General features: G+C 62.8%; 1 protein-coding gene across 2 annotated transcripts; it reads left to right on the top strand.

The window, feature by feature from the left end:
• The first annotated feature begins 1,333 nt into the window (after window positions 1-1,333).
• Window positions 1,334-24,997, top strand: HIF3A (hypoxia inducible factor 3 subunit alpha). 2 transcript variants are annotated; one of them, XM_084612301.1, is made up of 15 exons: window positions 1,334-1,450; window positions 11,669-11,862; window positions 12,292-12,428; window positions 12,730-12,814; window positions 13,099-13,208; window positions 14,125-14,336; window positions 15,075-15,181; window positions 15,878-16,025; window positions 16,688-16,848; window positions 17,792-18,024; window positions 18,573-18,650; window positions 18,981-19,363; window positions 19,693-19,804; window positions 20,078-20,174; window positions 20,717-24,997. In XM_084612301.1, exons 1-15 carry the CDS (start codon window positions 1,422-1,424, stop codon window positions 20,866-20,868), a joined length of 2,238 nt encoding a protein of 745 aa, XP_084468427.1. In that variant the 5' UTR covers window positions 1,334-1,421; the 3' UTR covers window positions 20,869-24,997. The 2 variants fall into 2 exon arrangements, with proteins under 2 accessions (XP_084468427.1, XP_084468426.1); XM_084612300.1 differs by lacking the exon at window positions 1,334-1,450 and adding an exon at window positions 3,068-3,272.
• Window positions 24,998-25,640: the final 643 nt, after the last annotated feature.

The raw sequence follows: 25,640 nt of genomic DNA, 5'->3' as shown, positions 1-25,640 counted from the left end.
CACTGTTATAAATCCAGAGTGACTCCCACTAGATTTATGGCTGGGTCACTGAGAGCAGGATCAGGCTCCAGCTCCACTGATGTTAATGAGATCACACTGCATTTCCCAGTTGGGTCAGAACTGATTCTGAATTGCACTGGTCTATGGCCAGGGAAACAGATCAGGATTAAGCCCTAATTCTACTGCAGGGAGGCCAGATGGTGTAACTGAGAATCCAAATTGGGCCATAACTCCCTCCTCTTTGCTGAATTTAACCCAATGTAACAGATCAGAATCTGGTCCTGAGTGTGTCTGGGGCCCTGATCTTGGCTGGTCCCAAGGCACTGCTACAATAAACATGATTAATAATAATTATAATGAAGGGTTGTCTACCCAGGGAGCTAATCCAGAGCCACTCTGTGTGTAGAATCTTGTTCCTGCCTTGTTCTGGAAGTGGATTCAGCTAAACCAGAAAAGGGCACCCCTCATCTGGAATAAGAGCATCCACATATGGAGTTATTCAGGAATACCTATTCCCCTTTAAATTCACACCCTACCTTAATCTGAATTAATTTTTAAGTGTAGACAAACCCTAACTGCAGCCTGGGGAGGACTCCAGATTTCCTCTGGGAGAGCTGAGATCAGAGTCTGGCCTGACCCCGTTGCAGTCACGGGGTAACTCCGGATTGACCCGTTTCCCAGGGGAGCTGAGATCAGAATCTGGCCCTGCCCCCACTGCAGTTGCAGGGTGACTGTGGATTAACCCGGTGGGGACTGAGAGCAGAGTCCGACCTGACTCCATTGCAGTCAGGGGGTGGCTCCGGATTGACACGGGGGAGGTGAGATCAGAATCTGGCCCTGCCCCCGCATTGCAGTTGCGGGGTGACTCCGGATTAATTGGGAGGGGGCTGAGATCAGAGTCTGACCTGACTCCATTGCAATCAGGGTGTGACTCCGGATTGACACTAGGGGAGGCAGGCGGGGAGGGGGTGTGAGATCAGAATCTGGCCCCGCCCCCACTGCAGTTGGGGGGTGACTCCGGATTGACCCTAGGAAAGCTGAGAGCAGGATCCGGCCCTGCCCCCATTGCAGCCGGGGGTCACTCCGGATTGGCCCGGGGCCGGTTCGTGGCCCGCAGCTCCCGGCGGCGGCCGCGGAGGGGTTCCAGTGGCCAGCCATCTGCCAGCAGCTGGGGGGGGGAGCGGGTGGCCCCGGAGTGACACCCCCGCCGCCCAATCCCCTCGCGCAGCAGCACAAAGGCCCTGCGAGTGTGCCAGGGCTGCATGGCGGGGAGGGGGCCCCGGGCCGGGGGGGAAGGGGGAGCCAATGGCACGGCTGGGGGAGGGGCGGCGGAGGGGGAGTAGCTTGCAGGGGAGTGGGTTTCCCCGGAGTTGGTGGGGGAGGACGGAGCGGTGCAAAGGGAAGCGCTGCGGAGCCGAGCCATGGAGAGCAGCAGCCTCCAGTGTGCAAGGTACTGGGGGGCACCCCCTGCCCAGGCACGCCGGGGTTAACCCGTGAGGCGCCGGAGGCGGGGCGATCTGGGGGCCCGGGGCCTAGTGGGGGCTGCACGGGCTGCAGCCGGGCTGGCTCGGCTCGATACAGCCCCTGCCCCCCAGCCCTGGGGGTCTTGGGAACTGCCGAGTCAGCAAGATCCCAAGCAGGGGGCGCAGTGCAGTGGGGGGGGGAGAGGGGATTTTTTTTACTATGGGGGGCAGTCCCCCCGGATTTTTCATAGGTCTCTATGCTTCCCCCCTCCCCGGCTATGCAGGAGATAAGATAATCACCTATAATGTTCTTGAGGCTGCACACAACTCCCCCCCCCCGGAAATTGTCTGAAATCGCACCCCGCTTTTTTGCAGTGCTGGTCCTGGGGGCTGGCGAGAGACGCTCCCCTCTTCCCCCCCCCCCCAGTTCTACTTGGAGTGGGGCAGTAGTCACAGCGCGCCCCCTCCCCCGGCTTGCATTGAGATCTCTGGGTGTTTGGGGGGGGTTGGGGGGGCGAGTCTTTGCAGACGAGGTCGATTGCGGGTGGGGGAGGGGCGATGACTTGATAATGCCAAAGTTTGGCTCCTTGTGACGTCAGCGGGTGAATTTCACCCGAGGGGAGTGTATGTGTGGGGGGGAGGGGTTTGGGGGGGTTATCGTTTGTGGAGGGGGGGGCGGCAGGGATGCACCCAGCTGAGCAGAAGCTACAGATGTGCCACGTCTGATCGGCTAATATGGGGGGGGGGGAATGGGCTGGAAGACCCCCCCCATCTCATCTCCAGGGCCAAGCTCACCAGCTTCTGTAGCCAGGGCATGAGGAGGGAGTGGGTGTGAGCAGATCCCCCCCTTCCCCCCCCCGCAAAAAAACCAACCCCCCAACCACACACTCTCCTTGTTTGCAGTCTTGCCCTGAGCCTCTCCATGAGCCGCCCCCCTTGGGGTAATCGGGGTTTGGGGTGCTGTGCGCGGAGAGCTGGGGGAGAAGAGAGATGCAGTCCGCTCCGCCCTCCCTGAGAGCCTTGGGGACAGGTGTCTGATCCCAGCAGGGACCTCTCTGGTGCCAGGGTAGTGCGGGGCGGGGGCTGTGTCTAGACACGCTTGCGGGGCCAAGGTAGTGCGGGGCGGGGGCTGGGTCTAGACAGGCTTGCGCTGAACCTGGGACTGAGTTTTGCTGGAGTTTTAAACCCTGCTGATTTCCAGGCAGTGCTTTGGGGGCTGCGGCTGAAATCTACCTGAGCTGCACTTGGCCTCCGATTCCTTCAGAGAAGGGGGGGTTTGGACCCAGATCAGAACTTTCCCTAGATCTCCGGGGGCGGGGAAGCTGGTGCTGGAAGGGGTTAGGTGAGCAGTTTGGCCTTGAATGGCCACTCCCTTGAGCAAAGGTGCGGCTAACCTCCTTGGGGTTGATCCCAACCAGGCGATGGCTAGGGGAGCTTTACTCTACCCGGCTTCATACCCCCCCCCATCGCTGTCCCGTCTGAGCACTTGGATCAGAACCGCTGGGGGTGGGGCGGGTGGGTTGGGTCTCAGGGGCTGGGTGTCCGGTTTCCTCTCCATTATAGGAACGGGCTGGAGGGTGTGAGGTTGGTGTGAGGATCAGAGCTTTCCCTGAGTCTCTGGTGCGGGGATTGCGTCCCGGGACTGTCTCTGCAGCTTACGGAGATGAGAGCGGGTCCGGGGCTTGAGTGGGGGGCGGCCAGCCCCGAAGTTTGCCTTCCAGCCGCCCCGACCTTTAAGGAACAAAGTTATCCGAGGGCGGCTGTCGGGCTGGAGGTGCTGGGCTGTGCTGGGAGTGGGCTGCGTGCCAGGTGGGTGTGTCAGGTTGTTGTTTCTTTGGGATCGGAGGTCGCCATCAAAGTTTTTCCTGGACCGCTGGGGAAAAGGGGCATTCATGGCAATGGAGCAGGGCCAGTCAATACCAGCTGGGGATCTGGCCCCTTCTGAAATCCTGCTGGTGTCTCTGTAACCCTTGCCAAGCTAGGGTGCGGGGCATGCAAGGAACCACTGCCCCGCCCGGTGCGGGGGATGGCTGTGGCTGAGACCCCTGGGGTTGGACTGCAGCAGAAATCCGGAAGCCCCGAGTGCCAACCTCCTCTGTGCTGCCCCCTCTTGGCTGGGGTGGGGATTTCCCACCCCTGGGATCGAAGGTCAGGGTGGCACACTGTGCCCAAGCTGCACTTGGCTATCCCACCCCCTGCTCCTGCGGCTGGCACCCTTGTCTGCCCCCGGGATGCTTCCCCCTCCGTCTCTGCATGGTGCCCCCTCACGGCGGGCACGGAGCTGGGAGATATTTCCTCGGTGCCCTGTTCTCCTGCCCCTCCCTGCCCCCCCGCCGAGTGGTTGGCACAGGGGGTGCTCCTTGCCCGCCGTGCTCTCCTGGGTCGCTGTGGCACTCACAGAACTGGGTGTATATCCTCTGGGGCACAGCTTCCTCCTCCCCTTGCTGGATGCCCCCGCCTGGCACCAAGCCTGGTCCAGCCCCTGCATCGCACCCCAAGCAGCTGACTCCTTCCCTCCTGGGTTCCTCCCCCGCGTAAGGTGGCTGTCCGGCTGCCCGCGGGGTGGGGGAGCGCGCCACGTGTGTGTGTGTACATCACATGTTCCAGCCCGGTGCCAAGCCGTGACGTGGGGGGGGAGGGGGGGAGGAGCTGCGCCCTCTGGTGCCATACGGAGAAGCCAAGTCCTGCTGATCGGGGCGGTGCTGATCCGGGGCTAGTGGAGGGGATTGGCGGCAGGCGTTGGCATTCGGGGCCCACGGGGCGACTCGGTAGGATGTTGGCGCGGAAGTGGCACCTGTGGGGTGAGTCACTGTGGCATCGCCAGCACCCCTCGCCTATCTCACCAGCATCTTCCTTCCTTCTCCTCTCTCCTGTCTTCCTTTTCCCACCCATCCCCTGCCTTTTCTCCTCTGTACGCTCTGCTTCGCTCACGCGCTCTCTCGCCCCCCCCCACGCTCTCTCCTGTCCGCCCTACCCCACTCACTGTCCGCTGGAGGCCCCCAGCGTTGCTGTTGAGCTGGGTCCCACCCCGGCGTCGCCGGGCATCTCTCTGCCACCAGAGCTGGGCTTGTGCCACTGGACCGAAGCCGGTGGCGTTCTCTGAGCTCAGCTCGGCCCGGGGGGTGGCTGGGAGGGGGCAGGGTGTGATCTGGCGGGAAGCGGGGAGCCACGTAGCAAGGATGATCAAGAAGCAAGTTCAGAGGGGTGATCTCCCCCTGCCCCCCTGGCACACTTCTGGGGCGCTGCAGACTGAGCTAGGGGCACTCTGCATGAGATCCTGCTCCCCCCACCCCCACCCCCACCCCCACACCTGTGGCTGTGCCCAGCACCAGCCTGGGAAGCCATCCGGGTGGCGTGTAATTCGAGAGGCACGTTATTTTTCTGGGTCTTTTCTCTGGCTGGCAGGGTAGGTGGGTGAGTGTGGTCGAGTGGTTAGAGCAAGGGGAACTGGCTGTCAGGACTCTTGGGTTCTCTCCCCAGCTCTGGGAGGGAAGTGGGGTCTAGTGGTTAGAGCGGGGGGGGATCTGAGTTCTATTTCCAGCTCTGCAGCCGTGTACGTTTGGGCCAGTTCCCATCCCCTGTCTGTGCCACTGTTCCCAACTCTGCAGAACCTCCTAGTGGAAAGGTTAACGGGATCGCGTTGCTGTGGGTGTGCCGGGCTCTGTCTGCGGGAGTGACCAGCAGGGGGCAGGATTGGGGGTGGAGGTACTGCCGCTTGGACCAGCTGCTCAGCCCCCTGGTGGCTGCTTCTGTCCTTAAAATATAAGAGGAAATTGCAGGGAGTCGCCCCAGGATCGGCTGGTGTCCATCTGCCGGGGGGTGGGGGTGGTGGTGGCGGTGGGACGGTGGGGGGGTGTATCTTTTCCATCCAGCTCTTTGTGACCCTCTGATGGAAGGTGCTTTTCCTGATTCAGTGTCATCACTCCCAGGGACACACCTGAGATCGCCCAGTGAGGGATAGAACCCAGGAGTCCTGGTGCCCAGCCCTCCTATTCCAGCCACAAGACCCCACTCCCTTCCCTGATCCAGGGATAGAGCCCAGAAGTCTGGTCTCCCAGCGTCCTCTACTCTAACCATTAGACCCTACTCTCTTATCTGGGGTTAGAACCCAGGAGTCCTGATGCCCAGCCCGCCTATTCCAGCCACGAGCCCCCACTCCCTTCCCTGATCTGGGGATAGAGCCCAGAAGTCCGGTCTCCTAGACCTGTATTTATTGCCAAGGCCGTCCCTGCAGTCCTGAGCCCAGAAAGCTGGAGACCTTGGTGTAATGGGCACTAAGAAATGCCCGTGGTTCTGGGTCCCTTTTCCGCATGAATCTCCATGTCCGGTGGGGTGCGTCTACGATTGTGGGGCAGTCGGGTCCTCTGTTGACCCCCCTCTCCAATCCCACAGCCGGAGGGCTGGCGACGTTTCCATGAACCAACGCCTCCAGCTTCCAGCATGGCGCCCGAGGCCTGGCATCCAAGCCAGTTGGCCGGGCCCAGCTCCCGCTGGGCAGAGCTGGGCCTGGGGGCAGGGAGCTCGGTGAGGGTCAGTGAGGTTGGCAGATGGGAACAGCGGAGGAGGGTGGGCAGGTCACTTGTGGGGGGGGCAGTGGTCTGGACTCCTGCTCCCCTTGCCACTGCCCCCCCAGTTCTGACCCTGGAGCCCAGCAAGGGGTGGAGGAAGTCACTTGGGGTGGGGTGTCTCTGGGAGGGTAAATGGTTCCCACTCCCCCCCAGTTCTGTCCCCTGTTACTTTCCTGCCAGTTTGTCTCCCCCCACGCTTCTGTCCCATGTCTCAGCCCCCACCCTGTCCCCTGTCCTCTATGTCCCACACCGGGTCCCCTCCCCCTGCTCAATGTGTGCCCCATAACCCAGCAGGGAGGAGGTGTGGGGGGGGTCCCTCCAGCTCAGCAAAGGGGCTTGACCCCCCCCCAGATGGGCAAACTCCCTCACCCTGTCTGGTCCCTGCTGGCGGGGGGCGGGGGGGGGTATGGGGGGCTCAGGCCCGGCCGGGACGCCCTATGGGACCACCCTGTTCCCCAGCCAAAATTAGTTGGGCCCTGGGAGCAGCAAACAGGAAAAGGCCCTGGCCTGGCCGCTGCCTCCCCCGCCCCTCCCCTCGCCCGGCTCACGTAGGCCCAGCCGGGAGAGGGGCCTCTGGGCTGCCTGCCAAGGGCCGGGCAAGCAGGGGTCAGGACTTCTTCAGCCCCCTCCCGCCCCCCCACCGGCACCGGTGCTGTCTGTGGAGGGCCAGACCCCTGCCCCTCCAGAGAAGAGGCTAACCCCCCCCATAGACCCCCCCACCCTTCCCAGGATTATCCCAGTTCTGCCCAGCCACATTTCCCTAGCGGAGGGCTTCCCGTGGGTACAGGGCACCCCCCGACTATGGGGGGAGCTGGGACTTGGGGGGGACGGACGGGACTTTCCCAAGGTCACAGAGCAGAAAGAACCCAGGATTCTTAATTACCCCTCCCCCCATTACGAGATCTCACTTCTCTCCCAGAGCTGGGAGAGAACCCAGGAGTCCTGACTCCCAGCCCCCTCCTGGCTATAACCACTAGACCTCGCTCCTGCCTTATCTGAGACAGAGGTGGGGCAGCCCAGCCGCACTGGGTGCCCTGAATGGTGAATGGTTGGGTGGCAAATTCCAAGCCGAGCTGCCCTTAAACGAAAATAACAGCCAGTGCTCCTTTCCCCACCCCATCGCTGGATAACGTATCCAGGGGGCCGGGAGCTGGGTTTGGGATCCAGAAGGCGCTGACTCTGGTTCTGGGTGCGGCTCGGTTCTCGTTCTCGTTTGGCTTGGATCTGGTTTTGATCTGGGTCTGGTTCGGATCCGATTCTGCTTTGACTTGGAGCTTGTTTTAAGCTGGGTCTGGTTCTGACCCAGTTTGGTGCTGGCTCAGTGTCATTCATTCCCACGCAGTGTTCTTGGCTCCGTCGGCTGGGCCGTGGAATTGGGCCGAGGAAAGGTTGTGTTGCCTGCCAGTGTCGGTCAGCCGTCCCTCCCGCTTCCGGCACTGCCGGGATGCAGCAACGTGGCCCGTGGCCATCTCGGCTCGTGCTGTTGGCTTGGCACCCGGGCACGGGCTGCATGGGGCTGGGCGTGGCACGGGATTGGATGGGAAACCCAGGACAGATGCTCTGTCGGCTGTGTGACGTGGTATCGGTCATTCAGTAGGGGATGCTCTCCCCTCCCAGTCAGTGCTGGCCCCAGTGCCCCAGCACGGTCTCTTCCTCTTGCTGTGAGGTTACAGCTGTCAAGCCCCAGCCCAGAGGTGGCTGCATTTCAGTGTTGGGTGAGGAATCACTGTACCAACCAGTCCTTAAAATGCTGTACGTGTGTGTGCGTGCCGCTGCACAGCCGTGTGTCATAGGTCCTGTACTGCTCCCAGCTAATGGGGATTCTCCGTTCTCGTTTGGAGCAGGGGAAAAGGGTCCGTCTCCTGCTGTGGCTGGAGTTGATGTGCCCTTTGCCAGGGCGGGCGGGGCTTCCTCCTCCCCCTCCTGCTGGCTCTCTCACTGGCCAGGGCACCACCTTCCTCCTGTGCCGGTGGAGGGGGAGGTATCTCCCCACCCTTCTCTGCTGCCCCCAGGAGGGGAGGGGGCTGGGCAGGTGCTGAGGGTGATTGAGGGCAGGGAAGGGGGTGGTGCCAGCCCTTGCTGGATGAGGGGGGCAGTGGGGCTTCACACCCCTTAGCCCTTGGGAGGCCTCAGGTACAGGGCCCCCTCCCCCACACTGCACTGTGCCCCCTCGGGTGGGGCAGCGGGGACAGAACGCTCCCAGCCCAGAGTGGCCGGGGGCTCTGGCTTTTTGCTCGCTCAGGGGTAGATGGGGGGGAGCAGGTGAAAGGGGGTCCTGGAGAGGGTCTAAGAGGCCAAGCAGGCTGGGGGAGGTGGGAGGGGGTTGATCAACATAAAAGACCCCTGCCCAGGGCTATATTGTTTGAGGAGGGGGGCTGGGGAATAGGCTGTAGGGGCCGATCCCCCACCCAGGGGGTGGCTGTAGACTGTAAGGGGAGGGGACGATTTTGCCCCGGAGTGGGGGGTGATCCTGCCCAAGAGGGTGGAGCTGGTTGGAAGGGACCTGCTGGGGTTGTGGGGGAGGGTTGGTTAGCAGAGTGGTTGGGCTGGAGGCTGACAGCTCCCCCCCACCCCCCTGCCCTTCCCGCAGCTCCAGGCAGCCAGGCCTGGCACCCAGCCCGGTGTGCAGAACACGGTGTCCTGGACAGGCTGCCAAGTGCACGTGCGGACGGCACGCGGGGGAGGGGAGGGGAGCTCTGCTGTGGAGGGAGGGGAGCTGTGATTTAGGGAGTCTGTGTTGCGGGGAGGTGTGATGGGGGGGGTCTCTGCCATGGGGGGACGGGAGGAGCTGTGATTGGCGGGGGTCTGTGCTATGAGGCAGAAGGGAGAGGCGTGACTTGAGGGGATGTGTGTGATTTTGAAATCTGGGGTACCCTCTGGGGGGGGGCAGGTGCCCTTTTATGGGGAGTGAAGGACCCGTGGGGGGAGGCGTGGGGCAGAGGTGCTGTATTTCATGGGCAAATGGTGGAGAAGTGGGTTAACCCACCCAAGGACTTTTCCCACACTGGGTGCCGGACAGGGCACTGCTCTGGGGAGGCTCATAGCTCTGGGGTCCCACACTGGGTGCTGGGCAGGGCACTGCTCCGGGGAAGCTCACAGCTCCAGCATTGAGCCCATGCTGAGAAGCAAAGCTCCCTGCTGAGCCCTGGCCTGCAGTGAGGGTGTGAAATCGAGGGGCACACACATTTGAGGGCGAGTGTCCCGGCCTCTGAGCTGTGTGTTCCTGGGGCTGGGCCACCTGCTGTCACGTGCCCAGTGCGGTAACTCACAGCTGCCAGAACATAACATGGGCTGGGTGGAATGCTCCCTCCCTCACACAAGCTTCATCTGGGGCAGGTGTCAGGGCACTGCTGTGGGGAAGCTCACAGCCACACATCTCAATTCCCCCCCCCCCCCCCGCACACGATTGCTCTGGGACAGGCATCAGGGCACTGCTGTGAGGAAGCTTGCAGCCATGCCTCCCTCCCCGATGAGCCCCCACTCCTGCAACTGCCCTCCCAGGGCCCCGCGGTACCCGTCGGACAGAGAACTCTGCAACTCGGGGCATGAGTGAGCGGCTCCCCCCGATGGCAGGGCTCAGTGCCCTCCTGCCCCACACTGCCCCCCCCAGATTCTAGCCCCCTTCCGTGGCTTAGACCTTTCCCCACTGGAGCATCCCCAGCTGGGGGGCTAGCTTGTGCCGCCCCCTTGTACCAGGTTCCCACCTGTGCCCACAGCTGGCTCCGAGCCAGGCCCCGAACGTGTCCCCCCACTCCCCCCCACCCTGTGGCACGTCGCTGGCGGCTAAGATGCTGATACCTCTGGCAAAGCCCTGCATTCTCCCCGGGCGCCCGGCTCCCAGGGTGGGGTGGGAAGTGGGCAAAGGGCCAAGGACAGAGGCAGAACAGGCTGTTCTCTCACGGGCCGAGGGAGAGGGGGCGGGCTCGGCAGCTGGGCCCCTTGGATTGTGGGAGGGTCCGGGGATTGTGGGAGGGTCCGGCCAGAGGAGGGGGTGCCAGGCAGGAGGGGGTGCCAGGCTGGAGTTGCATCAATGATGCCGGGGGCACAGAGACGGGGGATGGTTTGGGTAGGAGCTGGGGAGAGTGGACTGGTACTGGGATATAGGGGTGGGCAGCAGGTACCATGATATTTGGGAATATGGGGTGGGGAACGGGAAGGGGGCTGTGGGCTATTGGGGGGGTGCTGGGGTTGGGCGTGGGAAGGGGGCTGTGGGCTATTGGGGGGGTGCTGGGGTTGGGCGTGGGAAGGGGGCTGTGGGCTATTGGGGGGGTGCTGGGGTTGGGCGTGGGAAGGGGCTGTGGGATATTGCAGGGGGTGCTGGGGTTGGGCGTGGGAAGGGGCTGTGGGCTATTGGGGGGGTGCTGGGGTTGGGCGTGGGAAGGGGGCTGTGGGATATTGCGGGGGTGCTGGGGTTGGGCGTGGGAAGGGGGCTGTGGGCTATTGGGGGGGTGCTGGGGTGGGGAACAGGAAGGGGGCTGTGGGCTATTGGGGGGGTGCTGGGGTTGGGCGTGGGAAGGGGGCTATGGGCTATTGGGGGGGTGCTGGGGTTGGGCGTGGGAAGGGGGCTGTGGGATATTGGGGGTGCTGGGGTGAGGCGTGGGCGGGGGCACTGGGATATTGGGGGTACAGAGGTGGGGAGTGGGCGGGGGGGGCACTAGGATATTGGGGGGCACTGGGGTGGGGAGTAGGAAGGGGCTGTGGAATATTGGGGATGCTGGGGTTGGGAGTGGGAAGGGGTGGTGGGATATTGGGGGGCACAGGATAGGGAGTGGGCAGGGGGCACTGGGATATTGGGAGGTGCTGGGGTGGGGAGTAAGAATGGGGCTGTGGAATATTGGGGGCGCTCAGGTTAGGAGTGGGAAGGGGGTGGTGGGATATTTGGGTGGGCACAGTGTGGGGAGTGGGCAGGGGCATTGGGATATTGTGTGTGTGTGTGGTGGGGGGGAATGGTCCTAGTCTCTTTCCTATGCATAGTTGGCTTAGACTCCCCTCCCCTCCCCTCTCCTCCCCACACACTGCCCCCCTCCCCTCGAGGTTCCCCCACATCTCCCTTTGCCCCCTCCTCTGATCCCCACTCCTAATATTAACCCCATGCGGGACCTGGTTCTGAGCAACCCTGCAGCTGCTGGGGGGTGGTGTGTGTTGGGGGCTTCCTGGTTGCAGGGGCTCTGGGGGGTGTCTCTGTGCTGAGGGCTGCCCTGTCCCCCCGCTCTGTCCCCCCTCTCCCACAAGGATATTCCGAGGGGCCCTGGGAGGAGCTGGGTGAATGGGGTTTTGGGTGACCCTGTTTGGCTGAGTACAATCATGGGTGAGGGGAGCTGCGTCTGGCGTGGGGGTTGGGGGGCGGCTAGTGGGATCAGAGCATGGCGCCTTCCTGCCCCTCCCAAAGTCAAACCAGTCAGCCCTACAGCTGGAAATAGAACCCAGGAGTCCTGGTGCCCAGCCCTCTGCTCTAACCACTGGACCCCACTCCCCTCCCAGAGCCGGGGATAGAACCCAGGCGTCCTGCTTCGCTCTGGGGCCTGGGGGGTGTGTGTACTGCATGTGGGTGGTGTGTGCGGGGGGGACGGGGACGTGCATCCCCACGGAGCAGGCGCCCTGACCTGGCGGCCTGTCGTCCCCCACCCTCCTCGGCAGCCGGTCTACGACGGAGCTGCGCAAGGAGAAGTCGCGGGACGCGGCGCGATGCCGGAGGAGCAAGGAGACCGAGGTGTTCTACCAACTCGCCCACACCCTGCCCTTCGCCCGGGGGGTCAGTGCCCACCTGGACAAGGCCTCCATCATGCGCCTCACCATCAGCTACCTGCGGATGCACAAGCTCATCACCTCGGGTGAGGCCCCCTCCCCACCTTTGGGTGCCAGGACGGTCCCGGCTCAGCGGACAGGCGAGGGGTGGCACCAGCTCTGCCCGCTCCCAGCAGCCGGGTGGGCTCGATGGGATCGCAGGCTTCAGGGCGCCGGTGGGGTCGGGGTCAGGAAGGGGATCCCGTCCCCTCCGGGCATCGTGGGGGAGACTCGGCTGGTGCGGAGGTGTCCGGGATTGGCCATTACTGGGCATGGGCTGGAGGGGCCCAGGGGTCCGGGGATGGAGAGAGATACCAGGCTGGATGGGCCCCTGATGTAGGGCAGCAGGGGCCTCTTATCACTGGGGGAGCGTTGTGGGGCAGACTGGAACCTGCCCTTCCCCCCGTGAGAGCCCTGCCCCCCCGGCTGCCCCGGGGCGGGGGGCCCGCCCTGACCCCTGTGCTTGCGGCCGGCAGAGGAGTGGCGAGGGCAGCCGGAGCAGGTGGACGCCTGTTACCTGAAGGCCCTGGACGGTTTCGTCATGGTGCTGACGGAGGAGGGCGACATGGCTTACCTGTCGGAGAACGTCAGCAAGCACCTGGGGCTGACCCAGGTGAGCGTGGGTGGGTGGGTGGGAGCCGGCACCGCCCGCCATCGGCAGGGAGCAGGGCTGGGGGCTCCATCCCCATCCCCGCTCTGGGATCCCCTTCGCGGCCGCTGGGGATGGGGTGGGAAAGGGGGGTGGGGGCGGGGGGCGTGTTAATCCATCGCCCTGCTTGGGTATGCAGGGGCCCGCGGGGGAGGCGCTGAGTGTGTAGCCGGGGCCAGGGGGCAGGTCTGGCATAGGGTGACCCCCCCCACCTCCGCCCTTCCAACACTGGCTGTGATTTTCCCCTGACCCCCCCCCCCCCCAGCTGGAGCTGATTGGACACAGCGTCTTCGATTTCATCCACCCCTGTGACCAGGAGGAGCTGCAGGATGTGCTGAGCCCCCGGCAGGGTGAGTGCTCCCCCCCAGCCCCCCACTATCCCATATGCACCCTGTCCAATCAGCTCCCCTTTGTAGTTGCCCCCTCCCCATCCTGGAGCCCCAGTCACCAACACCTGACCTCTCACCCCCACTGTCACACACGGCCCCTGTAACCGCCCCCACACTCACCCCACTCTTGTGATTACCCCCAGTCCCACAGCCTCCACTGCCCGTCCCTGCCCCCCAGTTGCTCCCCCCCCGGGCACCAGCCTCCGCCACCGCCTAACACTGCCCTGCCCTCTCCCCTGCCGCAGGCTTCTCTAAGAAGAAGGACGTGAAGACCGAGCGCAGCTTCTCCCTGCGCATGAAGAGCACCCTGACCAGCAGGGGGCGCACTGTCAACCTCAAGTCGGCCACCTGGAAGGTGAGGGATGCAGGGGGGATCTAGAACAGCTGGGGGATGGAATTGGGTTCTGGAGCATTCCATGGGTCCATGGAAATCAGCTCTAGAACAGTAGTGGAAGGGTTGCTATGGAAACAGTATTGAAGCAGCTGTGAGAACAGGGTTCTAGGACAGTACCAGGGTCTTATGGAAATGGGGTTCTAGAACAGGGGTGGGGGGGTCGGCATGGATATATGGTTCTGGGACAGTGGTTGGTCACTGTGGAAACAGGGTTCCAGAACAGCGACCGGCCTAGAGCTGTAGAAACGGGGTTCTAGAGCCACACTGGGTGAGATGAGAATGGGGGCCGAGGAGGTGGGCATGGATACAGGTTTCTGGAGCAGTGGGGGATGGGCCACTGCAGAAACAGGTTTCTAGAGAACTTGCTGGGGGCACTATGGGAAGGTAGTTCTGAAATGGGGTGGGGGCTGTTGATGTGGATACGGACTTCTGGAACAGTTGTAGGTGGGCTTCTATGGAAACAGGGTTCTAGAGCGGCAGGAACTACTGTATAAATGGGGTTCTAGAACAGTAGTAGACCGGCTGCAATGAACACAGGGTTCTAGATCAGCAGAGGAATGCGGAAACGGAGTTCTAGAATAGGGTGGAGGAAGTTGGCATGGATACAGGTTTCCGGAGCAACTGCAGGTGGGTCACTATGGAAACAGGGTTCTAGAAGAGAAACCGGGGGTTGCTACGACAACAGAGTTCTAGAGCAGCGGCAGGAGAGTTACTGGGGGATGGTGGTTTTGGAACAGCGGTGGGCGGATCGCCATGGAGACAGGATTCTAGACCCCCCCCCCCAGCTTGGTGTCCCAAGGCGGAGCCTTGTGAGTGTTGGGGGTGGAGCTTGGAGCAAGAGGGCTCTGATTGGCCACCCCCCCATCCTTCCCCCCAGGTGCTGCATTGTGCTGGCCACTTGCGGTCCTACACCCCGGTGCGGGAGGGCCCGGAGGAGGGAGAGGAGGGGTACGCGGAGCCCCCCCTGCGCTGCCTGGTGCTGATCTGCGAGGCCATCCCCCACCCCGCCAACATCGAAACCCCCTTGGACAGCAGCACCTTCCTCAGCCAGCACAGCATGGACATGAAATTCACCTACTGTGACGAGAGGTGAGGGGGCGTGGCTGCCGGGGGCCCCGCCCCTCCTGGGGGCTCTGCCTTCACACTTCCCTCCCCCGCCCCACGAGGGAGCCGGCTCTCACGCGGTCCCATCCCATCCTTGCCCCCATGAGAGGTCCTGCCCCCATCCTTGCCCCATAGGGGTTCCCATCCCCATGAGGGGCCCCTCCCTCCCCCCATGCTTTCTCCTCCCCCACCTTTCCCCCTCCCCATCCCCACCTCTGAGGGCTCAGCCCTGCCCCAGGGACCCCTTCCTTTCCCCACCTTGACCCCACAGGAGGCTCCTTCCCCACCCCCACGAGGACACAACTCTGGCCTTGGGAGGCCCTGATCCACCCCCACTGCTTCCCCCTCCCCAACCTTGCTCTCCTGGAGGGAGGGGGTTCTTTCTTGGGGTCCCCTCTCTTCACCCTCATGCTGCTCTTTGGCCCACCCAAGGGTCCCCTCTGCTCCTCTCTGTCCATCCTCTCCCCCACCTTTCTCCCTCTCGCAGCCCCCCACTTGAAGTCCCCCCTCCCCCAGCACTCTGATGCTACAATGGCTCTGCGGGTGGCAACTGTTCTGGGGTACTGGGGCACCACCCCGTGCCGGGGGAACCCCTGGCCTGATGTTGCTTTGGGTTGGGGGCGGGGGATTACGCAGAGCTACGTGGGATCCAGCCGGGATGGGGGGAGGGGTGTCTTGCTGATTGGAAACACACACACACACACACCCCGGTCTCCCGGGCAGGATCGCGGAGGTGGCGGGGTACACGCCCGACGAGTTACTGGGCTGCTCCATCTATGAGTACATCCACGCCCTGGACTCCGATGCCGTCAGCAAGAGCATCCACACCCGTAAGTGACCTCCAGCCTCCCCCCGCCCCCGTCCTCTGCGGCCCCTGTAATGGCAGAGAGAGCCCCGGAGCCTCCTGCTCCAAATGCCCCCCTCCTCCGCTGCAGCTAAAGGAGACTCCCCATTAGCTGTGAGCAGTCCTGGGGCTATGATGCACGGCTGAGCAGTTCCCAATGCATCCAGCAGGGGGCGAAAGAGCCAGTGCGTTCTATTATATGGGAGATGGTGTGCCAGATCCGACCAATGGGCCCATCTAGCTTGGGGCACACACCCCTCAGTCAGACCATGGCCCATCCAGCCTGGTATTCGTCCCCCCCGTCAGTGCAAGAGCCTCCTTCCCTGCAGCCCCCCATCTCTCGCCATCCGTCCGTCCATGCCGTCTCTCTCAATCTGTCTGTCCATCCTCTCTCTCTCTGTGTTCGTCCCGTCCTGTCTCTCTCTCTCACTCCCAGTCCTGTCCTGTCCTGTCCCGTCCCATGTCCTGTCCTGTCTCTCCCGTCTTATTCTGTCCCATCCTGCCCCGTCCCATTCCGCCTGTGTCTCCCATCCTGTCCTGCCTTGTCCCAGTCAGTCTCTCTCCTGTCTCATCCCATTTCTCTGTCCTGTCCCATCCCCTCCTGTCCCGTCTCTCTCTCCGTCTGTCTCTCTGTCCAGTCCCTCCCCGCGGGCGGCTCTGACCCCTCCGCTCCTCCCCGCAGTGCTGAGCAAAGGGCAGGTGGTGACAGGCCAGTACCGCTTCCTGGCCAAGAGCGGGGGCTACCTGTGGGCCCAGACGCAGGCCACTGTTATCTCCAACAGCAAGAACTCCCAGCCCGAGAGTGTCGTCTGCGTCCACTTCGTCCTCAGGTGGGAGGGGCCGGGATGTTGGGCCGGGGGGGAAAGGGGCCCGTCTGTTGGATGCGGGTGGAGTCGTGTCCCGAGGCCCCCCAGAGACGTGCAGCAGCTCTGAGGAGAGCGGGGTCATGGACCACCCAGCACCTGGCCACTCTTGCTCAGTATGGCCCCCGCTGGCTCAGCCCAGGGTCGGGGGCGATATTGGGACCAGCTGAGATGGGTGGGCTGATGCTGGGATGGAGGGGCTTGGGGGCTGACTCCAAGGACCAGCTGGACTTGCCTCAGTGGGAGCTCAGCCGGGGAGGGTGATGCAGGAGCCAGCTCAGGGTAGGGGGATGCTCGACTCAGCTGGGATGAAGGTGACACTGGGCCCAGCTCGGTCCATATCCCCTACTTGTGCTGGTAGGAGCTGAGCTGTAGCAAACCAGCAGCTTCCTGGCCCTCCTGCGGTTGGGTACTTTCTGGCCACTTGGCCTCCCCCAGACAGAACCCAGATTGCCTTGCGCCAGCGGAGCTGAAAGAGAATCCCCATCAGCTTCCGGCAGTATAGGGGCCATGAGACACAGCAGAGTGCCCCCGACTGCATCCTGCAGCGCTGGTGTGAGCTGCTGGCCCCTGACACCTATGGAAACAGCGCCCTTTGCCTCCCCCCCGCCACTCTGTTTCCCTTACAGCCAGGTGGAGGAGACGGGCGTGGTTCTGTCGCTGGAGCAGACCGAACGCCAGGGTGAGGGGCGGCGCCTGCCCCCGGAGCCCGACCTTGCCCGCCAGGCCAACGGGAGCCCCGAGGAACCAGAGCCAGACACTGGGGAGACCATCCTCAACCTCAGCTTCGGTACAGAGCATGGGAAAGGGGAGCCCATCGCGCTCCAGTTAATTCCTGAGGGGAGTGGGGTATGGGGTGGGTGTGCTGGTTCTCCAGGAGGCCGGGGGAGTGAGCCAGGTGGAGTGCTGGGGGTGGGGGTGGGGGCGGGGGGTTGGTCGGGTATGGGATGGGGTGTCAGTGGGGATTGTAGCAGCAGAGATGGGGTGCAGGGCGAGGTTTCGGGGCGGTGGGGAGTGGGATGTTGAAGGTGGAGGGCGGGCGGCAGAGATGGGGCATGAGACAGGGCATTGGGGCAGTAGTGGGGGTCGGGCAGCAGAGGTGGGGAGCAGGGGGGCAGAGGTGGGGCACGGGGCAGGGCATCAGGGGTAGTAGGGGCAGGGCGGGGTGTTTGGGGGTCTCCGGGGCAGGGGGTATGTGGGGCGCAGGGCATTGTGTTGAGGGCGGTGGGATGCGGGGTGACAGATGGGGTGTAGTGTTTGGGGGTCTCCGGGTTCTGGGGTAGGAAGGAGGGGGCCAGGGCTGGCAGAGGTGGGGCACGGGGCAGGGTGTCTAGGGTAGTGGGGCAGGGTGGGGTGTTGGAGTGGTGGGGGTGGGGCATCAGAGGTGGGCAGGGTATCGGGATTTAGTAGGGGTGGGGCATGGTGTCGGGGTAGTGGCATGTAGGGTGGCAGAGGTGGGGTGCTGTGCGCAGTGTTTGGGGGGCTCCGGGTGCCGGGGCAAAATGAAGGGGGCTGCGGGGGCAGGAGGGCTGGCAGAGGTGGTGCGTGGTATTTGGGGGTCTCTGGGTGCTGGGCAAGTGGGGGGGTGGGAGGGCCGGCAGAGGTGGGGCGAGGGGTAGGGTGTCGAGGGCGGGGTGACAGGTGGGGCGCGGTTTGGGGGGGCCGGGGGGTGTGAGGGGCACTGCTCAGAGAGCCGGGTGCCAGTCGCCCCCGTGACCCTCCGCTCCCCCCAGAGCGGCACGGCCCCCGGCTCCTGGCCTTCCTGCGCCCGGCCCACGTGAGCGAGGGGGAGCTGCAGCGTGACCCGCGCCGGTTCTGCAGCCCCGACTTGCACCGGCTGCTGGGGCCCATCTTCGACCCGCCTGGAGCCCGCGCCAACGGGGAGGGGGCCCCGCGGGCACGGTCCTCCCCCCGCCCGCCCGAGGCCGGCTTGCCGCCCCAGGACTCTGCCAAGAGTGCCGCCCCGGTAAGAAGCCTGCTGTGGGGCAACAAGGGGGCTGGGCTAGTAGGGGAGAAAAGGGGGGGGGCTTATGAATGGGGGGAAGGGCTGCATCACATTTGGGGGGGCAGAGGATGTGTCTGGGGTTAGTGAGGGAATGGGGGGCTGGCTGTGCTTCTAGGGGGCAGCAGGGGTGATGGGGGTGGAGTTTGCAGGAATGGGGGGTGACGGGGACAGCAAGGGGCAAAGGGGGCTGTAGGGGGACTCTGTCAGTGGGGGAGTAGCAGGGGAAGTGGGGGGGGGCTGCGTCCGGGGGGAAATGGGGGGCAGGGAGCTGTGTCCATGGGGGCTGCAGGGGGTCTATCAGGGGAGTGGAGTGGGGGTGGGGCTGCACCGCTGGGGAGCTGGGGGGCTGTGTCTGTAGGGGGAAGGGCTGAGAGGGCTGCAGGAAAGGGAATGGGGCTGGGGGAGTGCGGGACAAGGACCGGGGTGGCACGAACGGGGGCCAGGTGCCATGAAGAGGGGGCTCCCAGTTGGCTCCCCGCCCTCCAGCCCTGTTCCCCTTCTCCCCCAAGGCCGAGCTGCTCTTTGACGTGGAGAACGTGCAGAAGCTCTTCGCCTCCACCCAGGAGGCCGTGGAGACGGCACTGCAGGTACTGGGGGCAGGAAGGGGGCAGCCACCCCTATTGCCAGGGACTTTGTCCCCCTGGGGCTCCCAGGCCCCGCTCCCCTGCCCCCCAGGCAGACGGTTGCCCCGCTGGACACAGCCAGGGAGTCACCCCTGAGATTCAAACCTTTACTGACTCCTGCATCCTCACGTGATCCCACCCCAGTCCTTATATAAGCAGCCCCTGTGCCTTGGCCTAGAGGTGGCTGCATCTTGGTGCTGGGCGGAGGATCCCTTTATAAACAGCTGATATGCCCTCACCCCAGAGGTGGCTGCATCTTGGCGCTGGGCTGCTAATGCCACACTCCCCCTGCAGGATTACGAAGGGTTCGACCTGGAGATGCTGGCTCCGTACATCTCGATGGACGACGATTTCCAGCTCAGCAGCACCGACCAGCCCCCATGGCTGGCCGAGAAACGGGGTGATCCTGCCGCATCCAGGGGAACAGGTCCCCCGCCACAACCTGCCTCGCCCCCATTGCGTCCTCGCTCCAGCAGCTTCCATGGGGTGTCTGCTCGCGAACCCGACCTGCCTGGCCTGCCCCGCTGGGGCAGCGAGACCAGCCTGAGCCAGCCCCGGTCCCTCCAGCCCCCAGAGGAGGAGCCCATGGAGCTGGAAGGGCCTGCGTCGCCACCGACAGCGCCCCTAGGGGGCAACCACAGGGATCACCCAGCCTCACACCTGGGGGCTAGGAAGAGGTGAGAGGGTGGGGCAAAGGGGATGGGGTGGGGAATGAACCACAGGGGCCATGAACCTGGTATCTCCCCATCTCTGCCACCCCAGATCAGACCCATGCGCCCATGTAGCCTGGCACCCCCCCATCCATATTTTAACTATAGTAAATTCCTGCAGCAAGGAGTCCCACAGGTAAATTCTTTGCTTCCTTTGGTCCCTGTGAGGCTTGTCTCCTTGTAGCTGCCCTGCCCTTATTCCTGCACCAGGAGTGAGGTGAGCAGGAAGGGTCCATCCAGCCAGCTCAGTGCCAGCCAACTTCTTACATGCCCCACTTTCCCCCCACACATTCCAGGGCCTTGGAGCTAAACCTGGAGGAGGAAGGGGCTGACTTCCTGGAGGCGGCGCCCCTAAAACGTGCCCATGGCTCCGAGCCCGACAGCTTCCTGCTGCCTTCCCTTAACCTGGTACGTCTGGTGCCCTGGCACTGGGGTGGGGGACAACAACTGGCCTGAGAGATTCAGGGACATGGGGCAGAGTGGGTGGGGGGCAGGCCAGGGGTATCAGGGAAAGGGTGGAGTAAGGGGTCAGGTTGGAGTGCTTGGGAAGGGGGCCGGGTGGGGGAATGGGATGGGAGGGAGTAGATTGGGATTAGGCTGGGTGGGGGGCAACCTATGGGAATTGGGGGGATGGGGATGGGTGATCTCCTATCCTCTCAGATGCACCCCTCCACCCCCCAGGGTTTCCTGCTGAGTGTGGAGGAGGGGCTGAACGCCGGGGGCCCCCGGGGCAGCATGGTGCTAGGGCGGAAACTGCTGGCCCTGGAGGAACCAATGGGTGAGTGCCGCACGGCGTGGGGGTGGGGCTCAGTCTGAGTCATAGTGGGGGAGGCTGGGGCATCCCCGGGGGGCAGGGAAGCAGATCCGACCACCCACAGCCCATCTTGTCCCCCCCAGGAGGCACCTCGCTGCAGATTCTCCCCCAGGATGGATTTCCTTCCTGAACCCCCACCGGGGAGCCACTGCTGCCCCGATGCGGGAGGGTAGGGACCTGCTGCCCTAGCTAAAGTCATGGCAGATGCTGCTCCCATGGGGGACCAGCCTGGCCCCCTGCCTCTGGGGCTATGGGAGAATCAACCGTAACGATTGTGCAGGGCATGCACAATCGAGCAGTTCTGGCTGCATCCAGCAGATGGCAGCAGCACACTTACTGGCTAGCTCCTTGCACGCTTTGGCTGTGACTCTTTGTTTTGCCTGCCTTGTTAACCAGTGGAACTCCCTGCCACATGAGATTAATCCCCACCCCCTCTTTTTTTTCTGTCCTCTCCTAACCACCCCCCATCCCATTACCTTTCACACCCTGCATCCCACCCCCTTCAGCCCTGCTGGGCGACATGCTGCCCTTCGTGGTGGATGGTCCAGCGCTCTCCCAGCTGGCCCTGTACGACGGTGAGGATGAGGTCTTGGAGCAGAGTGGCGGGCACTTCCAGCCGGGCGAAGAGCTCCTGGGGGAGCTGGACCAGGCCACCTGATGGGTCGGGCCCCCACCCGACGCTCCCACTCCATAGATGGGACAAACAGAACCAAACCCAACCCCAGCCCGTTCCGGGGGGAGGAACCTGCCTCTCCCCGCCATCCCCCACACCAGCAACACTCACCTGCTCGCCTTCCCCTCCGGGGCCCAGAGAATGCTACCTACCTCAGCCCTGCCCCCCAGACCGGGCCTTCTGTTCCTTAAGCCTCTTCCCCTCCAAAAAATATTGGGGTGCATGAGGGAGGGGAGTTGACCAGCCCTGCCCTGGGGTGTGGGGAGGGGCGAATCTCCCTTTCATGCTGTCCACCCCTTAATGGTGCTGGGGGAAATCTGCCCCCTAGGGGTGACACTGGGGATTGCAATAGAAGCCAACCAAATGGGGCAGGGGGCAGTCCCCCAATTCCCCCCCTTGCCCCGTGCTCTGGAGCCATGTCTGGATCAGAGAGCCAGGCTGTCGTGCTGGCTGGATCTTGGCCCCAATTGGGGCGGATCCTGATAGCTGGGGGATGTTGGCGGGGCTGGTGATGGGGTACGGACAGTCTCCCTCGTCCTTCCGGTGCAGGGTGGGGTCCCTTCCCCCAATGTGGTCGGGGGGTCGGGATTGGCTCTCCCTATGTTCCGCTCACCCCACCCCACCGGACCCTCCCATCTTTCCCTGTCCTTGCTGGGACCACCCTGCGGGGTTGGGGTTGCTCATACTCCCCCACCCCCCTCCAACCCCCGGTCCTTACCCAGAATCCTCCTGGTGCCTCTTGCCACATTTACCTCAGCAGTGCCATCTCCTCTTGCCCCCCGGGGGGGAGAGAAAGCACAGTGTGGGGGCCGAGGGATGACACCCCATCAATTGCCAACTGGCAGCTATTTCCCCCTGGCAGAATTTGGCCCTAGGACCCCAAATCTCTCCATTTTTTTTGTGGCCAAAATGGTGGCTTTGGTAGCCGCAGTGCAAATGCTGCAGAGGCCAATTAAGCAGGGACACCCCCCGCCCCCCGGTCCTTCAGCCACTCGGGATTGTGTTTCCAAATCAGTTGCCCCGTCTGAGCCTCGTGGCCCCAAACGGTCCTTTTCCAGCTGGCAGCTCCAACAGTCTGTAGCCACGGCCCCCTCGCTCTGCCTAAGAGGGGACCCCATTTTCCAGGGAGATCCTGGAATGGGGACGATCCATCGTGCACCCTGTGGGTTTCTTTGGCTTTCCAGGATGTTCTGGCAAGGGGCGGGGGTGTCATTTCATAGGGGGGCAGAGAATTCCCTTTTAAAATGGGTTATTTTTAAGCTTTGTTTCTGGTTGGTTTGGGAGCAAGGGAATCTCCCGCCGCCCTCTAGCGTCAGAGTCCAGCCTCGGGTCCAATTCTGCTCACGCTGAGGCTGGAAGGGGGAGCAGCGCCAGTCGAGCGCCCCCACCCTGCAGATACCACGCGCCCCGGAGCAGTGCCAGCTTCCCGTCCCCCGGCACCGCAAGCTGCCAGCTCACGATGGCTCATTCTCCCAGCCGCTCGGCACTGGGCTCTGCATGAGCGGGGTGGGTGATGGTGAACCGGGCGCGACGGGGCGAGGGGCTGCAGGATCGGGTCCACAAAGTAGAGTACATTGAGAGATGAGGGATGTAGGCAGGGGAAATTATCCTGTCCCGATCCCGGTGAAATCCCACAGCAGGGTTTCAAACCCGCTCTGGACCCCCTTCCCACCGTGTTTCTTTCCTTCCTCTACCCCAGCTTTCCTTCCACTTGGCCGGGACAAGACCTTTCTCCCCTGCCCGCTTTGAACAATTGTTCAGTCACGATTGGATGTTTTCCTAAAGGCTCTGCTCTCGTTCAAACAGGGCTTAATTGATCGGTCTAGAGCGGTGGTTTTCAACCCATGGGCTGCACGCCCCTTGGGGTCCACAGCCTGATTCCCAGAGGGGCCTGCACCTCCATTCGAAATGTTCTTAGAGTCTGTTGTGTTTTTACTGGTAGCCTTCTACTAGTACAATCTCGAGTGTGGATGCAATTACACTTGGATTAAGTTAGACCCATGTTGCATATTCCCCTTCCTATACAGGAATAAGCTATCCCAGGATAAGCCCCTTTATCCCAGGACAATTGAGTCCCCCCTAGGGGGTGTTGTACTGCATGAATTACCCCGGTGCAGTTAAGGCAGAGCAATTATTGTGTGACATAAACCTCTGTTTTCCCACCTAATCCGTTCCACTTCTCCAGCCCTTGGCTCGCCATGGGAGGAAAATTGAACTCGATGGATTTTTAAAATCCCTTTTTTCACTGATCCCCTTAGCGGGAAAGTTTCACCGTGATTTGAATTCTTTGAACGAAAGTTGGGGGTGGGGGGTTTGTTGGGTTTTTTTTCTTTACCAAACCAAGATGTGGGGACTTGCTGCAGTGGGAAAATCTCTCGTTTGGTGTTAAATCGGACTTACAGGAATGGTGGCAGGGGTGGGACAGGGGACGACGCTTCCGCCCCGGTTCCTTGCGCCATCACTTGCTCTTGTGCAGAGCCTACGCTCCCAGCTGGGCACGGGGGTGTGTCACGCTCGCTGGGCACGGGGGTCGATGGTTGCACGAGGTGCGATTCAAGCCCCGTTTTTTTTTTCTCCTTACTGCCAGTGGGTTTTCTTTTTCTTTTCCCCTAGATGTTCCCTTTAAGCAATGATGGACCCGCCTCCTCTACCTCCCCCTTCCTACCGTATTTCCCTGCGGAGCTTGGCCCCCGGCGTTATCTTCCCCCATGCCAGTTGCCGGGAAGTAGGGTTGCCAATTTTGATGGGACGTGTTTCTGGAGGTTTGATCACGTGACATAATCTTTAATGAAAGATTCATCTTGAATTCCTGGAGACCCCAGGACCATCCCAGGCGGTGGGCAACCCTAGCGGGAAGTGGGGTGAGGGAGGGGAGAGAGGGGGCTGAGCTGAGCTCCGCGTGGAGCGCCGTGTTTCAACGCCGACTGTTAATTGCATTGCGAATGCAACACACCCACCCACACACGCGCACAATCTGTAGACGGGCACCGCCCCTCCAGGCAGCTGTTCAGAGCCGCACATGGCCACACGCACAGACCGACGGCCTTCTCCCAGCCTGGAGAAGGCCGCGCCCAGGGTTGGGGGGGCAGGGCCGCCGCGCCCCTTTCTCTGGCCGCGGCCCTGCCCCGCCCTCCCGGCGTTCTTGGTTTTGTTTTGTTGATTTCACTTTCTGAGAGTGTGCTGCTCTTTTTTTCTTCTTGTCGTCGTTATTATTGTAGGGTTAGCGTTTTCCTTGTTGTCGGGTTGTTACGCGCACACGCCCCCCCCCCAAAGCCTGGCGCCCCCCCCCCCCCCCCCGAGCCAGCCCCACCATTGGGAGTGTCTGATGCCCCTTTCCCACCCACATCTCTTCCGATGCGGTGTGGACCCTCCGATTGCTCCCGCATTAGCAACCTGCCTGGTACATGGCAATGGGGATCCAAGTTAGCCCCCCCAAATCCCTGGGGTGTTTACCCTACCCCATGGCAGCTACTTCACACCGGGGCAACCCTCTTTTAGGAGCACCCTGTTTTTAATGAGGGGGGGGGTTAGAAACACTGTGAGTTGGATATACTTGGATTCTCTCTTTCCTGCCTGTAATATGGGGCGGGGGGGAATCTGTGGGAGATGGTGGAGCAGGGGGGATACTCCAGTAGAACTTGGAGCCTCCCCCATTGTTTTGCATTTGAGCAGAGCAATTTGCAGGGGAGGGACTCTTGGCCTTGTGTATCTTGGCTCCTTGCAGCCCCCCCCCCCAACCTTTGTCCCCCCTCCCGGGCCAGGAAGCCCAGGATCTAACACCCTGGAGCGGGGGTAAGGTCTGGAGGGGCCTGATTCTGGCCTTGCTGACACCCTGGGAATCAGGAGAGACCTCACTGAAGTCTATGGGTGTTAATCAGGAGTGACTCCAGTGGGGTGAAGCCACCTGGCCCTGCTGGAAGATCAGGATCGGGTCCCCCAGAAGAGGGATTTCTGGCGAAGGAGGTGAGGGGGGCAGCCAGGTGGGGTGGGTTGGTGCCAGGCTTTGGGGCATGTGTATTTTTTCTATTGTCTCCTCTCCCCGTGTGCGTCCGGTTTCTTTCGGGGCCGGACTCTCTTCCGGCACCCTCTGGACATAAACACGTCTGGTAACAAACCTTGGCTCACCTTGTCATTGGCTGCGGGGACCAAGCTGGGAGGGGGTAGGGGGGGTCTGTGACCTGGGGATGAGAAGAACCCCCCCTGGGCCAAGCCCACCAGAAAAGGAGAGCTCTAGGAGCCTACGCTCTGAGGCTGCCAGACGCCTCTGTGTGCTGGGTTGGCTTTCTGACAAAATCAGTCCGGTGAGAACTTGGCACCTGGAGGTGGCTCATTTCTCTGGCTCTAACCACTCGACTCCACTCCCCTTCCAGAACTGGGGATAGAACCCAGGAATCCTAGCCTCCAGGCCCTCATCCCCAAACCCTGCTCTAACCACTAGACCCCACTGTCCTCCCAGTGCTGGGGAGAGAACCCAGGAGTCCTGACTCCCAGCCCCCCTGCTCTAACTCACCAACATTCTGACAGAAGTCGCGGTCTGGACAAAGAGCCCCTCGGGGGTGAGGGGTTGGGGGCATGGTCTTGGGACCAGAGCTAAGGCACTGGGGAGCTCTGTCACTGTCCTGCTGTGTGACCTGCAGTTGGTCTCCTCCCCTCTCAGTGCCTCAGTTTCCCCCCCACACCTGCCCAATGCCCTGGGTACATCTGACCTGCCTCCTGGGAGGAGGGTGGGAAGCTGCTTCGCTGGCCTGGGGAGGCAG

This window comes from Lepidochelys olivacea, assembly GCF_965140295.1.
Source record: "Lepidochelys olivacea isolate rLepOli2 genome assembly, chromosome: 23".
NCBI classification, from domain to species: Eukaryota; Metazoa; Chordata; order Testudines; family Cheloniidae; genus Lepidochelys; species Lepidochelys olivacea.
The sequence above is the reverse complement of the archived record's forward strand: the minus strand, read 5'-3'. Positions and strand labels throughout refer to the sequence as shown.